This window comes from Ammospiza caudacuta, chromosome 15, assembly GCF_027887145.1.
Source record: "Ammospiza caudacuta isolate bAmmCau1 chromosome 15, bAmmCau1.pri, whole genome shotgun sequence".
Lineage (NCBI taxonomy): Eukaryota > Metazoa > Chordata > Aves > Passeriformes > Passerellidae > Ammospiza > Ammospiza caudacuta.
In genome coordinates this window covers 10378794-10394352 of record NC_080607.1, presented here as the reverse complement: position 1 = coordinate 10394352, position 15559 = coordinate 10378794, and the positions used below count along the sequence as shown (strand labels likewise).

At 51.5% G+C, this 15559-nt stretch overlaps 2 protein-coding genes across 3 annotated transcripts in view; one reads left to right on the top strand and one right to left on the bottom strand.

Moving 5' to 3' along the window:
- ZHX3 (zinc fingers and homeoboxes 3) overlaps nucleotides 1-10893 on the top strand; it is a 29113-nt gene extending 18220 nt beyond the window's left edge. Inside the window, exons 2-3 of the mRNA XM_058814762.1 lie at nucleotides 1207-4114; nucleotides 5352-10893. Coding sequence (XP_058670745.1) covers nucleotides 1357-4114; nucleotides 5352-5362 — 2769 coding nt within the window. The 5' untranslated portion in view covers nucleotides 1207-1356 and the 3' untranslated portion in view covers nucleotides 5363-10893. The remainder of the gene's footprint in view (nucleotides 1-1206; nucleotides 4115-5351) is intronic.
- Nucleotides 10894-11325: 432 nt separating this feature from the next.
- Nucleotides 11326-15559, bottom strand: part of PLCG1 (phospholipase C gamma 1) — a 49144-nt gene continuing 44910 nt past the window's right edge. The window contains exons 28-32 of one of the 2 annotated variants that reach the window (XM_058814455.1): nucleotides 14641-14755; nucleotides 14265-14426; nucleotides 13686-13774; nucleotides 12901-13088; nucleotides 11326-11889 (exon numbers count right to left, since the gene is read on the bottom strand). In XM_058814455.1, the coding sequence (XP_058670438.1) occupies nucleotides 11847-11889; nucleotides 12901-13088; nucleotides 13686-13774; nucleotides 14265-14426; nucleotides 14641-14755 (597 nt within the window). In that variant the 3' untranslated portion in view covers nucleotides 11326-11846. The remainder of the gene's footprint in view (nucleotides 11890-12900; nucleotides 13089-13685; nucleotides 13775-14264; nucleotides 14427-14640; nucleotides 14756-15559) is intronic. The other variant, XM_058814456.1, reaches the window with a different exon arrangement.

The following is a 15559-nucleotide window of genomic DNA, read 5'->3' as shown; positions in this document are numbered from 1 at the left end:
CCCTCTGTTGAAGAGAGAAGAAAAGCAGAGTTGCTGTAGAAAAGGCTGACAGAGGGGTGTCACCAGGCAGATGACTCCTGGTGCCAGCTACAGCAGCTTTGCTGCCCTGGGGTCATGATCTCAGGCACAGAGCATTTGCTGTGCAAGTGGGAAAGCTCCATCAGGCCAGGAATAAGGTTGTGGCTAATGCCTCAGCCAGCCCTGACCTTCCATGGGCTGGAGCACTTCAGGGTCTGCTGGAGCTTCAGAGGAGGAAAAAAAATAAAGGAAAAAGTTTATTGCTGGTTGGTTGGGTTTTGCTTATTTTTGTTTGGTTTTGGTTTTGAATGTAACAAATCTCTGGTTAGCCCAAGGCCAGCAAAATGGGCTTGCACTGACGAGAAATTACCCTTTGTTAGGGAATATCCCAGTGCACAGGGTGGTGTGACTGCCAAAAGCTGCAGAGGTGGTGGGAGGGGAAGCCTAGGAGCCAGGAACAGTGTGATGCTGCTCTTGAGCTGTGGGGCCTTTACCTTGCCTTGCAGCTCCAAGTGAGGACTCACAGATGGTGTTGGAACAGGAATGAAGTGTACACAGGATGGGAAGGGCATCTCCCAAATGCTTTGCAGGCTTGCTGAGCAAGAAGGGCTAAAATACTGCAGCCTCCTCGCTCCCAGCAGCAGCTCTGGGTGTCTGCAGAGACTCTTGGCACAGGCACAGTGCTCTGAGCTGGCAAGAAACTTCCTGACAGGATGGATGGAAAATGCTGATTTTGAAAAAATTGAAATGTTCTGTGGGGAATATGTGGATTTTTCATCCTTTCTTTTGTGATGGAAAGCAGGCATCTTTCCCAGGTGACCCTGCCTGGTGTCACCTCCTTTGTGAGGCTGAGCTGGTACCTGGGTGCACAGGGAGCCCAGGTACTGCTCTCCCTGCTGAAACACCAAGGATGGGTCTTGACAGGGCAGAATGAGGGGGAAATTCAGTGTTTTTCCTCCTTAAATGAGAATTTGATGTGGGCTGTAAAAGTGACACGTTTGTGTGTTTGGTTTGAAACAGATAGTTTCACAGGTTTAGGTGTGAAAATACAGTAAATCCAAGGTCAAATTAGATTTTTCCAATGAAAGAAGAAAAATTATTTATTGAGTGAAGCAGTTAAATACCAGAGCAGTTGTACTTTGTCTAATACCAAGGGAACTAACCCCTCCTCCCTCTCCTTATCCTCAGGTTCAGTGGCAAATATGAACATTTGTCAACAACTCCTTGGGACACCATGAGTTTGCTGGAATCTGGACCACAGAACACTTGCAATAGTGCTTTCTAAATTTGAATTTCATTTAAATGAAAGAATAATAGTCCTCTGGATCAACTGTAGCGATGGCTAGCAAAAGGAAATCCACAACTCCCTGCATGATACCAGTAAAAACACTGGTGCTTCAGGAGACCGAGCAGGATGCTGGAGAAGATGATCATGAAGGAACACAACCAGAGGCTCCTGCAGAAGGACCAGCAGCGAGTGATGCTGGGGCCAGCAGCAGCAACAACGGAGCTTTGTCCAACGGGCACCGCGGCATTGCCGACGGCGACACTTACATCTGCAAGCCTTGTGACTTTGGCTCTCAGGACCTTCACCAGTTCTTTGGGCACTTGGACTCTGAGCACCCAGACTTCAGCAAAGAGCCTGCATTTGCCTGTGCTAGGTGCAGCTTCCTGGCCAACAGCCACGAAGGGCTCTCGCACCACAACGCTGAGTCGCACGCCGGTGAGACCGGCTTTGTCTGGAGGGTGGTGAAGCAGGACACTCGTACAACCGTGGAGCAAAGTCCCTGTGAGGCCACCAGCAGCCATGACCTGCCAGGAGAGCTCCCTGAGGAAGGGGCAGATGGCCAGTCTGAAATTATCATTACCAAAACCCCTATCATGAAGATAATGAAGGGGAAACCCGAGGCCAAAAAAATCCACACGCTGAAGGAGAATGTGTCGAGTCAGTTGGGCGGTGAGTCAGAGGTGAAGGATGGAGAGCATTCATTCCCAAATGGGTCGGTGCCAGTCAGCCAGCCCACTGCAAGTTCATCAAAGTCATCCCACATAGTGAATGGCTCTATCATAGGAAACGTGCCTGTTCTGCAGGCGGGGGTTGCACAACTTGTGTCTCTGCAGCAGCAGCCCCCGTTGCATCAGCAGCTCCCTACATCCAAGTCCCTTCCCAAGGTGATGATCCCACTGAGCAGCATTCCCACATACAATGCTGCCATGGACTCCAACAGCTTCCTGAAAAACTCCTTCAACAAGTTCCCCTACCCCACCAAAGCTGAGCTCTGCTACTTGACCGTGGTGACCAAGTACCCAGAAGAGCAGCTGAAGATCTGGTTCACTGCCCAGAGGCTGAAGCAGGGCATTAGCTGGTCACCAGAGGAGATCGAAGATGCCAGGAAGAAGATGTTCAACACTGTTATCCAGTCTGTGCCACAACCCACCATTACAGTGCTGAACACGCCCCTGGTTGCAAATCCTGGGACCGTTCCCCATCTTATCCAGGCAACTTTACCAGGCCACGTGGTGGGGCAGCCAGAGGGGACGGGGGGGCTGCTGGTCACGCAGCCCATCATGGCAAACGGGTTGAAGGGCACCAGCTCCTCTTTCACCTTGGCAGTGAGTTCTGTCCCCAAGCCACAGCCGGCAGGGCAGCACAGCACCGTGAGCTCCAGCAACACCTCTGGGGTCAAGGTGGTCAACAGTGGCCAGTCCCTGCTCACCGCCTGCCCTGCCATCTCCTCGCAGACCTTCCTGGATCCCAATGTCTACAAAAACAAGAAGTCCCACGAGCAGCTCTCAGCCCTCAAAGGCAGCTTCTGCAGAAACCAGTTCCCTGGCCAGGCTGAGGTTGAGCGGCTGGCAAAGATCACGGGCTTGTCCACCAAGGAGATCCGAAAATGGTTCAGCGACAGGAGGTACCACTACAGGAATGTGAGAGGCGGCCGGGCCGTCTTCCCTGGAGACAGTGCTCTTGATTCCCTGCCTGAGATCACCTTGGATGTCCCACCCAGAGGAGCTGAGCTGAGTCCTGCAGCGATGGCGGCTACGCCGGCCCCTCACCACCCAACACGGCGGCAGTCCTGGCACCAGGCACCTGACTTCACCCCAACCAAGTACAAGGAGCGAGCGCCGGAGCAGCTGAAGGCCCTGGAGAGCAGTTTTGCCCAAAATCCCCTTCCTGCCGAGGAAGAGGTGAACCGCCTGAGGGGGGAGACAAAGATGACACGGAGGGAGATCGACAGCTGGTTCTCGGAGAGGAGGAAGAAGAAGGTGGCGGAGGAGAATAAGAAAGTGGAGGAGGTGGCTCAACAGGAGGATGAGGAGGCAGAGAATGGCGGCGGGGAAGGGGAAGACTCCTCGGATGAGCAGAGGGCCACGAGTGAGAACGGCTCAGTCGACGCCTCCGGCAGCAACCCCAACTCGGCGGAGCGGAAGGTGAGTCCCATCAAAATCAACCTGAAAAACCTGCGAGTGACCGAGTCCGACGGCAAAACCGAGGTACCGGGGACCGGCGCAAATGAAAAGGGGGACGGCAGCTCCAGCCGGCCGCCCACCCCTCCCAAAACCAAACTGAACTTCAAAAAAACGGCCCAGCAGCGGCATCTGCTGAAGCAAATGTTCGTGCAGACCCAGCGCCCCACGAACCAGGAGTATGATGCCATCGTGTCCCAGACGGGCCTGCCGCGGGCCGAGGTCATTCGCTGGTTCGGGGACAGCCGCTATGGCTACAAGAACGGGCAGCTGAAGTGGTATGAGAATTACCGGCGGGGGCTCTTCCCCCCGGGGCTGGTGGAGGTCAGCCCCGCCGGCCGGGAGGTGCTCGAGGACTACTACGAGAAGCACAAGGGGCTGCGGGAGGAGGACGTGCCCGGCCTCTGCGAGCGCGCCCGCCTCGGCGCCCAGCAGCTCAAGGTGTGGTTTGCGGTGAAGGCGGAGGAGGAGGGCAGGGGCTGCGGCCCCGAGGCGGCCGGCAGCCGGAAAGGGCCGTGCGGAGCCGGCGCGGAGGCCTCGGAGAGCAGCGAGGCGTGGGAGCCGGGCGGCCAGGAGGGCAGCGCCGGGAGCCCCGACGCCCCCGGGCCGCCGCCCGCCACAGGGCTGGGTAAGGCCCCTGCCTCGGCGAGGGAGGGCTGCGGGGGGCACGGCGCTCTGCAACAAACAGGTTCGGTGAAGAGCGGAGCGTTTGAGGTTTAACCGAGGAAGTGGTGAGGAGCTGGCTCTGGAGGAGAGGCGTAAAGGAAGCGCGGTGAGGAGGGTCTGGCAGGACGGGCGCCACTGCCTGCCTGCCCTTTCCTGCCTTGGTCTTTGGGTGCTGGCACCGCTCAGAAAAAAATCCTAGCTTTGTTTCAAGCTGGACTAAAACTTTAAGAGTGTCTGGTCATTTTAGAAGATGACCCATGGATTTATCGATTTATTTGGGAAGAAAGGGGCCTGGCTGCTTGTCCTGTACTGCTGGTTCCTTCCATGTCCCTGCCTGCCTTTCTCTGTCCTGCTGCTGCTTTCCAGGTGTGAGCATCCTTGTTCGGTGTGGAGAAAGGTGAAGGTGGAGGCTGCAAAGGCAGGAGGGGACATGTATTCCCCAGAATTCACTTTTGGAAGTCGTGTGTCTGTGTGTGCATGTATGTGTGTGTGTTGGAGAGGAGAGGTGCTTTCCAAGCCCTTGGTGGGCTTTTCTGCAGTGCAGTTGGGGGCTGCTTCCCTCCTGGTAGGGTTGCCATCAGATGGGGATGGCAAAGTGCTGGTCCTGTCCCATGGTGGTACAGACACAGAGCTCCTTACTGGCCAGCTGGGATCTTCTCCAGTTCCACTGCCTTGCTTTGGAGCTTTCCACACAGCTCTGCCATGGTTGCAGACCTTAAAAAATAGTTATAAAAATCGAGTAAAATTCATTGCTTCCCATCCCATCTAATTTGGAGAAGGTGGAGCATGGGTGTGGATGGGTCCTGCCTCTGCTGTACATTGTGTGTGCTTTGCAGGGGAAGGGTGAGTGTGGGGACTGGTCAGGGGCCAGATTTTGTGCTTGGAAGGTGGCTGTGCCCCTGCTAGTGCCCTCTGAGCATGGCTTCTGCCAGCCAGAGCAAGGGTCCTGTCAACCCTCATGGCACAGAGGTGCTTAGCAAAGGTGCATCCCTCCTTAGGGGTGCAAAGCCAGCTCCACCCTCTCAAGGATTTTGGGTTTCCTGGCCCCTTTGAATGTTGCTAGCCCTTCTTTGCAGCTGACTCTTATCGAGGCTCCTGATCTTGCCTATCCTGAGGCACTCTTGCATCCCCTCCTCCCCTCCCAGCACCCCACCTGGAGCAAGGCCAGGAGCATCTCTGACACCTGTGTTCTTTTTCAGAAACAGACTGAACTGAAGCCACCAGCCCCGGAGGATCCGCTCTTACCCTTGAGAAGAAATTAGTGATCTTAGAGAAACCCATGGGCCGGCCTGACCCAAGCCTGAGGAGCAGACGTGGTGATGAAGCACTGCCATCCATGAGACCTTTGGGCACAGCGCATGCACAAACTGGGCACTCTGTGCTGAGCTCTTGGTGGCCCAGCCAAGGAGATGGCTGGGAGCTGGCAGGGGCTCAGCTCACACCCAGGAAATAGGTTGCTCCTGTTTGCTTTCCAGTGACAGACTTTCAGATTTCATATTCATATACCGATGCCTACAGCTGCCTATACAAGCATAACAAATCTCAGACATTGTGTAAACAAGGTCATTGCTTAGATATGGACTATCATGGCATAGTACTTGTTTCTTTTTTCTTTGTATTTTTTTTCATCTGTCCATTAAGGTGTTTGTTCTCTAAAGGTTGGCATGGCTGCATATATCCTCTCTGCCCTGGCTTTGTGGGCACACAGATGTGAGTGTATTACGAAAGGGAAAGGATTTGAGAAGAAAACTGTCAATCTCGAATTTGGGCGAGATTCTCTTCCCTCCAGATGAGGTTAGAGTGAGCATTGCATACTCTCTTATAAGCAGCAGGTTCCCAGACTGAAGCAGCCCAGGAGATGGAGTTTGGTTTCATTTGTCCCTTGCTGGCTAGAACACATTCCCTGTGCTCCTGGAGCCTGACTGTAACAGGCTGTTAAATCTCCAAGTCTCTCTTTAATATCTGAGAGCTAGCACATAATAATTTTTGCATCCTGACCTGGAATCCTTTTCATTGTTTGGAGAGAACAGTCTGTTCTTCAGAGAACAAACGCAGAGAGTCACAGCGTGGCTGTGAGTGGTTCAAGTCATTGTTGTCACCAAGGCAGCGGCTCTGCTGCCACCAGGAAGTTTCCTTCTTGCAGCCCTACGTGGCAGATCCTCCTGCAGCACTGCTGGTGATTTCAAGTGTTTGTTCCAGTCCTTTTTGTTTTAATTTTCTTTTTTTTTTTTCCCTTTTTTTTTCCCCCAGGCCATGTGCAATAGTTCTGGAAAAAGAGCAAAATAAATTTCCCAGTTATCCTGCCTGCTGCATGGTACCTGTACATTTTTAATGTGTGTTGTCTTGTGTGGTTGCTGTGTGATGCAACTGCTTGAACATTTTTGCTTTAAATATTCTTTTCTAATAGAAAACAAAGTCTAGAAGGGAAACTCTTGAGCTGAATAGTCCAGCCAAATGCTGTGTCAGATCATTCTGTCACAAACTAATCAAATCCCAACTCCAAATTGGTTCCATGTTTTGCCTTCACTTTTGCTCTTGGAAGGCAAGTCCAGAAATTGGCTGCCTTTGAGTGGTTAGAAACTGTATTTAAATTTCTAGTTTGAATTAATTTGTGGCTGGTACATTCCTGGTTTGTTTTGGAGCCAACATTGTCCCTTAACTTAAATAGTTTTTGGTGTTTATCTGCTGATGTATTTATGGAGAGTAGTCATAGCTCCCTATTTTTTGCCAAGCCAACTCAGCCAAGCTTTTTCAGTAGAAGGTTTTTATTTAGTGAGAGCTTTTTAATGTGGGAGACTTTATTGTTGGTGGTAAATGATATTTATTAGGAGGGTGGGTAGCAAACCCCAAAGGATCGGAGATTTACAAAAAAATTGTTTTAAAAACAAAAAAGCTCTTTCAGAACCTCTTCCAAAGATGGTGTCTGATTTCTACCTTTAATTGCCCTTGCTTTTGCAATTCTTTCTTTGCCCCCTCTTCAAGAGGCCGCCCTGCTCAGCTGCAGGAAGGGGCTGTGGCTGCTCAGTGCTTTGGCAGAGGCTTCCCCTTGCCTGGTGGGATGTGCTGGGTGCTTGTGCCTGAGCTCTCAGGGCTTCCCTGGTGTGACACCATGGCCAAGTGTGACCATCTGCTCCAGACAGAGGTGACCATCTGCTCCAGGCAGAGGTGACCTGCACCTGCTGTAACAGGGATGTGGAATGCCACTGGCACTGTGCATCCCACAGCCAGAGCAGCCATCCCACCACACTGTGAGCAGGGGTGGCACTGACCTGGAGCAGCCTGTGTGGCACCCTAAATTTGCCTTTGGGAGCACTGCTGATGGTCATGGCACAGTTGGAGGCATGACCAGCACCCATCCCACCTTGGCTGGTGATGGCTCAGCTGGTGGCACCCCCTCTTTAGGGACCAGGGACAGCTGCCCTGTGGTGACAGCCCCAGGAGCTCACCCTCATGGGTGCAATCCTGTGCACCCCAAAATATCAGAGAGGGTGGCAGAATCTGAGTGGTTCTAGAGCTGAAAGCAGATGTGGGAGTTGTGCAGCCTGAGGATATGGATGTATGTACAGTGTCACCTTCAGAGAACAAATACAGGTAGGTCAATTTACTCTGTAGTGTCTGTGTACATGCAGGTTTATTTAACTACACATATATACAGTTCAAATATGCCATTGATTCTTTATTGCATTATGATGTACATTAAAAATGTACACTTTTACTAACTACTTGCTATATAAATAAGTTGGAAGTGTAGTTTGCCCATTCAAGGTGATTTTCTGTGGGATTTTTGGTGTACACTTAAGGGCCTATGGCTGATTGGAAGAGTGATCCCCACTCCATCTACAGGAATGCTTAAGGACTATGGTATGAACTGGTCCCTTCAAACCATGTTTTGATGCACTAGCTGAAATATTTTGCACTTGGATTGTATTCAGCCAGTTTTCCAGAAAAATTGAAAAGAAGTCTTGTGAGCTAGAGGGAGAATTTCCCGGTGTACACAGAAAAACCAGCCTTGAGGGTTGGAAGCTGCTGAGGTTTTTGAGCTTTGTCTCCATGCATTCATACAAGCACAGCAGGAGTTTTCTTTCTTTTGGGTCGGAGGAATTTTTAAAAGTGGTTCCATGCAGGCTCCTCTCGGACATGGCAACGGGGCTGGCAAACGCCTGTGCGTGGGGAGGGTGAGGTTTAGAGACAAAAAAGAAATCAAAACATGATCGAATTCCCTCTCTAACTCCTACATTCCTTGTTATCTGCATTTTTTTAGTTGACTTGAAATCTCCATAAAAGTATAAGCTGAAGATTTTTGAGGGTTTAGCACTGTGGTCTTCTGTTTCTCTGCTGAGGAGAAACAGGTGCCACCTCCAAACAGGCTTGGTTTTGGTGCAGGACATTGGAAAAGTGTTTGCATCTGAAACTGAAGAGAAAAATTGAGAGGTGGCTTGACAGTCCCAACAGCAGCTCTTGTGGTGTTTAGAGGAAGTGTCACCACAATTCTTCACAGTGTGTGAATATTTATCATCATCTAATCAAAGATGACTATCTTGACTTGAAAGGGGTGTAAGATTGAGGTGATGTAGCCAGCATCAGTAAGGAAGGGAAATGAAATTCTCCACCTCCATCCTCTGTGCCTGAGCTTGGGCTTGGCAGGCACAGCAGAAACCATCAATTTTAATCCATGTGAATCTTGTTACTTATGTCTCTGAGGCTGCTTAGATTAAGGGCACAATCCAATTGCTTAATAACCCGAAACCCTGATTTGTGCTGGCCCTGCCTTGCTCATGGGAAGGGCTGCTGGTTCTCCTGGTGCAAGGAACTGAGTTTCTTTATTCGTTGATGTCAGCAGCCCCTGCCTTGAGATTGCTAGACATTGTTCCATGTTTCATTTGGGTACCTTATTTTTCAGCTCTGTAATTAGCATCCTTGAATATTTTTTTCTTTGTTTTTTAGCAGAACACTGAACAAACAGTGATCTACAGGTTCCTATCTCCACTTGCCTGAGAGCTGAGTGATGCTGCAGCGTGGTGGGAGGATGGGCACAGGTGCTTGCAGGTACTTACTGTGATTTCATGTCCCCTCCCTGAGTTGGTCACCAGGAGAAGCCACCAACAAGAGCAGTAGCTGCTGGCAGAGAAACACTGTAGTCCTTAACCTGGTTGGAGGATGCTCACCAGAGCTGGAAGATACCTGCTGGGTTATTTTTGTTATGTGTCCCCTGACAGCTGAAGAGAAGGAAGCTGTAGTAGGCTGGTTTTTCATTTAGGGTTTGGGTATTTAATTTTTTTTTTATTGGAAAGCAACAGATTTTGGTCACCTGCAGAAGTGTTATATTGATTTCCCTGCAGCCCCTCTCTTACAGATAGAGGCAAACGGATCACAAGCTTGCTCACTGGGAATCAGAAGAAAAAGATGATTTTTGAGCACTTGGGCACAAATTACAAAGTGAATTGGGTGCTGCACATTCCCATTAGGGTGACAGTATCCAAAATGCTTGTAAAGGTCTTCTCCCTATTGCCCAGATCATTTTGGCTTTGCTCTCTTCAAATCAGTCAAGGTCCTGATGTGATTCAGCTCACCTGTAAAGCTCTGGTGTCACTTCTCAGCTGATCCCAAAACCAGCAGGGTAAGTTTAGGCAACACAACACATGGAGGGGAATGAGGCACTTGCAGGCTATCCCTGTTCTTCTTTTTATTGAGAAATTTAGTTTCTGCTGTATGTTTTACTGGCAGTGGTCTGTGCCAGGAATGTTGGATTAGCATCAGAAAACTAAAGCAGAGCAAGGGAGCTCAGTTATGTAAGCAGTGATTTTTTTTTTTTTTTTTTTTTAATTTTGGGTTTTCTTGTTATGGCCCAAGTGCTCTGTTGGCTGACATTTGGCATATTCTGCTGGCACAATTAAAGCCCCTTTTTCCCTGTACTGAGGCAAGGTGGTGTTAGGAGGATTCTTGCTTACTGGTGCTAGTGAAGGTTGGGCTAGGAATCCATGGCATAGAAAATTTCTAGCTAAAATTGCACTTTCTCTCTGCCCCATCTGGCTCATGGTGGTGTTATGGGTACGTGGCTGTGATTCCCCTTGCACATACTAACATTGCACTAAAAGAGAGACTTTGGGAACAGCGTGTTGATCACTTTGTTTCTCAGCAGACCACAAAGTCAGCCTAACGGGGTCTCTTTTTATTTTTATTTTAATTATTGTTATTTAGAAATCATGCTGGTGCTGAATGACCTGGAATTTTTGCTTGGATTTATCCAAAGGAAAATGTAACTGTAGCTGCAACGGGACCTTTCATAAGGGTGGCCGGTGCAGTGAGGGAGCAGGGTGAGAGCTCTGCTGTGTAAAGCTGTCTTTGTACCAGGGAGCTGTGGGGGGTTCCAGGGGGGTTGTTACTTTGGATTTTTTTTTTTTTTTCAAAGACCACAATTTTAAATGGTCACCTTGGCAATCGTGTGAAACAGGAAATAGTTTTTACTTTTGGTAAAGGTTTTAAAGAGGAAACAAAAAAAGAAGCTGCCTGTGATTGTGGGCTGTAGCTATTACTAGGGCTAGGGTAGCTTGTACGTGCTATGGACTTTACCTGCTCTTATTCTGAGGGCAAGAACTCCCTGTAGCAACAATGCCACTTCTGAGAAGTGAACGGCAAGTTTCCCTTCCTTTTGTATATGTGGATGTGAGGGTGGGCAAGGGGAAGAGCTTGCTTGTACAGTTTGTTGAAATGAAACCAGACATTTTTGGTTGTTCCTAAATAAAGAGCGTAAAAATCAAACGTGAGTTGAGTGGTGCTTGCACTGGAATTTGGGAGGGCCCAGCAATGGCTGCTGGGCTGGGAGTCCTCCATCACAACCTCCTCATTTATTTTAAAAGAATGCCAACTTTTCCATGGGGCAAGGTATGAGTGAGTGCCCCAGACACCTCTGCCCTAGAGGTGCTTCTTCATCCCAGAGTTCTGTCCCCAGCCTGCCTCAGAATGGGCAGCTGGAACACATAACTTTGTTTTTACCCTTTTGAGTGAACAGCATAAAACCTGAGGCTGTTCCTGGTTATTTTTCCTCTCCTAAAGCCAGGAGAAAGGAGGGAGCAGTGCAACCTCTCTTCAGGAGCGGCTGCAGGGCACAGAGCACCAGATACCTGAGCCAGCACACACATAATACTGACACTTTTATTGTCATTTAAAGCTAGAGTGGCCCTGTAAATGTCGAGTTTCACTACTGGACCCTTTGGCAGTGGCTATACAGGTTCAGATGTGGTGGCACCAGGACAGACAGAGGTGCTGCTGTGCTCACTGCAGGCCCAGAGCTCTGGGCATGGACACAGCACAGGATGGCTGCAAACAGGCTCCAGCAGCTGCACACAATCTCTGGATTACAGGCAGAGCAGTGACACAGAGGCTGGATGGGGAATTTTTAGGTCTCTTCTTGTGATTATAGACAGTTTGGGCTGTGGCCTCTGGCAGCCTGGCCGCACCGACGCTTCTTAAGGGCTTCGTGGTGAAGGTTGCTGGGTGCTTGGGGCTGGTTCGGGGTGGGGTTTATTTCCAATTTTTTTATTTTTTTTTTTAGTTCTCCACTTGAACACACTTCAGCAGAGAAACTGGAGAAGCTGCCTGAAAGTAGGCCATAGCAGTGCCGTTTCCATAGAAACCAGTTCACAGCGTGCTGTGAGATTCACAAGCACTGGAGGTGCTTTCCCCGCCACGGTGGGCTACAGCCGGTTGTCCCCGTTGACCCGGGTCCTCCGCAGTACCCTGCAAAGGGGCACACACAGGGGACACAGCTCAGGCTCTCCATGGCATGGCCAAGGACAGCGCTCTGCTGGGCTCAAATTGCCCACTGGAGTAAAGTAGGGGCACAGCCACTTCGCCCTTGACTGGGGATCATGGCACCAGATGTGGCGTCCCACCCTTCTCCCATAGCAGGAATTCCCACAAGCACTGGCACAACTTGCGGCTCAAATTTAGGGTTTGCAAGCAGCAAACAAAGCTGCAGCTCCATTATCCCCCTTTGGGTTAGGGGGATAATGGCACCAGATGTGTCCCACCCTACTCCCATGGCAGAGACTGCCACAACTTGCAGCTCAAATTTAGGGTTTGCAAGCAGCAGACAAGGATGTAGCTCCACTTTGGGTTAGGGGGATAATGGCACCAGCTGTGGTGTCCCACCCTTCTCCCATAGCAGAGACTCCCACAAGCACTGGCACAACTTGCAGCTCAAATTTAGGGTTTGCAAGCAGCAAACAAGGCTGCAGCTCCACAAGGCTGCAGCTGCAGCAAACAAAGCTGCAGCTTCATTATCCCCCTTTGGGTTAGGGGGATAATGGCACCAGCTGTGGTGTCCCACCCTACTCCCATAGCAGTGACTGCCACAAGCACGCCACAAGGACTGGCACAACTTGCAGCTCAAATTCATCCACTTTGGGTTAGGGGGATAATGGCACCAGCTATGGTGGCCCACCCTTCTCCCACAGCAGAGACTCTCACAAGCACAATTTGCAGCTCAAATTTAGGGTTTGCAAGCAGCAAACAAGGCTGCAGCTCCACTTTGAGTTAGGGCAATAATAGTACCAGCTGTGGTGTCCCACCCTTCTCCCATAGCACAAACACTTGCATAACTTGCAGCTCAAATTTAGGGTTCGCTAGCAGCAACCAAAGGCTGCAGCTCCACTTTGGGTTAGGGGGAGGCTGCATTCATTGCCTCCACCCCAAATGCAGGGGGTGTGTTATGCTGCAGATCAAGAGCTGACTGAGCACCAGCCTCACCTTCGCTCCCGGCTCTCAAAGTGGTCAGCGAGCTGCTCTGGGGCCACACGGAAATCCTCGAAGGGCTGCTGGTACCTCAGCTCAAAGGAGCCCTCTCTGCCTCTGCTTGCCAGCAGCTGGCTGGAGCCATCCCCTGCTCGTTCCCGTAGGGATGAAGCATTGAAGAGGTTTATTTCGCCATTTTCCTGCTTGGATGAGGAAAAAAATGCTGTAGTCAAGGGTTTGTGATTTTAAAGCATATATCCTGTAGTAAGGGCAGTTGTGGTGCAGGGCCCTGGCTGCCCTGCAGGCTGTCCAGGGCTCATGGGGCCTTGGGGTTTGCAACATGCAGCTGCTCTAACAGCCATCGCTGGCTCTCACCAGCACCATTTTAAATGAAGAAATAAAAGAACCATCTGTCTCAGAAGGAGCCCTGCCCTCTGTTTATGCCAACAGGGACAGCCCCAGGCCAGCCAGGTCTGTGATACTGAGCTGCAATGTCCCTGGAGCACAGACAGGCACTGTGACAAACCCGCCTTCTCCAGCTTTTGCTGAAGGGATTTGCAGGCAAGTCAAACCCAGTGCAGTGCAGGCAGGACCCTGCCTGAAACACCCTGAGACTGCTGCAGGAGGCAAATCCAGTGCTTGCTGTCCTGCTGGGCATCCCTAAGGAGCAGCACTGGGAATTCAGCCATCCACAGGCACTGAGGCCACTCACTGAGCCTCACTGCCCCAGGTTGGGCTCACTGGCTCTGCTCCTCAGCCCAACAGCATGGTCACCTTCTCGTGTGTGCAGCCAGTCTCACCTTGCAAGGGAAAATGTCTATCTTGACAAGCAGAGAAGCCAGCTCCAGGTTCTCACTGTAGTTGTTCTTGAGGGGAACAGCTCGGAAACCTACGGCAGAGACAGCCCTGGTGTCACTCCCTGCACAGGAGGGGAGGTGGCAGTGCCCTGGCACAGAACTCAAGGGGGTTTTCTCCCACAAGACCCTTTTTCTCTTCTGCCAAGAGAAGCTGTGGCTGCTCCATCCCTGGTAGTGCCCAAGGTCAGGCTGGAGGGGGCTCGGAGCAGCCTGGGGTAGTGGAAGGTGTCCCTGCCTGTGGCAGTGGGGCTGAAACAAGATGGTCTTTAGGGTCCCTTCTAATCCAAATCAGTCTATGATTCTGTGATTCTCCAAACCCTCAAGTTTCCCTCCAAGTGGCAGGTGGCCCCAAGGGCTGTTAGCAAATGGTTCTTCCTTCCTTTAACTGGTTGGGGATGGGGACAGGCGAAGCCAGCCTGGTGCCCAACAACACCCTCCCATGAAACTCAGCATCCCCTTGGCTAACAGTGTGAACTGGTGAGGAGCACCATGACCCCCTCCCTGCTGTCCCAAGTGCCTCACCTGTCTTCAAGCCTTTCACCAGGAAGGTGGCCTGAGCCAGGAAGTTCTCGTCACTGAACATGTCCTCCTCGTACACCACGAAGCGCAGGAAGGCAAAGTCAGGGTTGCTGACCTGAAAGTGGAACTGCTTCGGGGTCCAGAGAGGGTTCAGGCCGTTGTCAGCTGCTCACAAAACACAGCTGTCAGTGGGCAGCCCCACTGAGCCCCTCCGCTGCCCCCATGGCTGATGCTGGGCTTGGGGGCAGCACAAGGGCAGCTCCCAGCTCGGTGCCAGGCTTTGCTGCAGAGCCCAGGGCTCACACCAGGGTCAGGGGTGCTCTGATCCTGGTGTGAGCCACAGATCATCTCCCTCCCTTCCCTTCCCCACACCACTCACCCACAATCTCTGTTTTCTGCTTGGCATTGTCGTACTCAGCACCAGACACCTCCACCTCCACGAAAGGACAAACGATTCCCCTCCCATTTTTGGGAAGGTGCCTGGCCCCCAGGACCTGAGCAGAGAGCAGGAGAGGCTTGGTAAGAGACAGGAACAAAGAGGAAAAAATGTGTTTGCATACCAGGACATTTTCTTCCCAAATAAATCACCCTGGCTCTGTTAATTGGAGAGGGAAGCAGCACTGACAGCCAGCCCAGCCGGCAGCTCGGAGAGAAATAGCTCCCACCCCTGGAAGATGCTGTAGTGTTCTTGATCCACAGTTTGACTTGTAAGCCACAAAAAAACCCAGCTGAACTGCTCCAGGTTCTGCCTGCTGCCAGCACAGCCAGGCTGGGGCCACAGCATCCCTCCCTCAGCTGGCCAAGCTGGAGCTGGGCTCCCACCCAGCACTGTTCCCTGCTGGGAGCACTACCCTGGACCCCTCATCTTTGCTGAAACTTCTCAGCCCTCCTGCCTTGGCGCGAGGAGGAGAAGGAGCTGCTCTCCGGCCTGCTCTGCCTCGTGCCTGCAGCACAGGCTGTGCTCCACTCATGCCAAGCTGCCTCCTTGCAGGAGAGAGCCACGGCAGCTCCCCCTTGCCCGTAGCCATATGTCGCTCCAGCACGCTGCTGCTGCAGGGGAAGGACCTGCTGCCAGCGCTGGATCATGTGCTTTGAGTCATGCTGTGCTCGAGATGGCTTCTCCATCCACGAGAGCTGGCTTTGGTGGGGACAGCAGGCAGCTCTGCCAGACAGTGAGAGGCTGAGCCTGTCTCTTAAAGGCGACAGTGACTGGCTATGGCACAATGATTCCTGACACTTGGTGGGGGCAGTTGCACTTCCTGAGATGCAGGAAGAGCTTGGAAAATAGAATGGGGCAG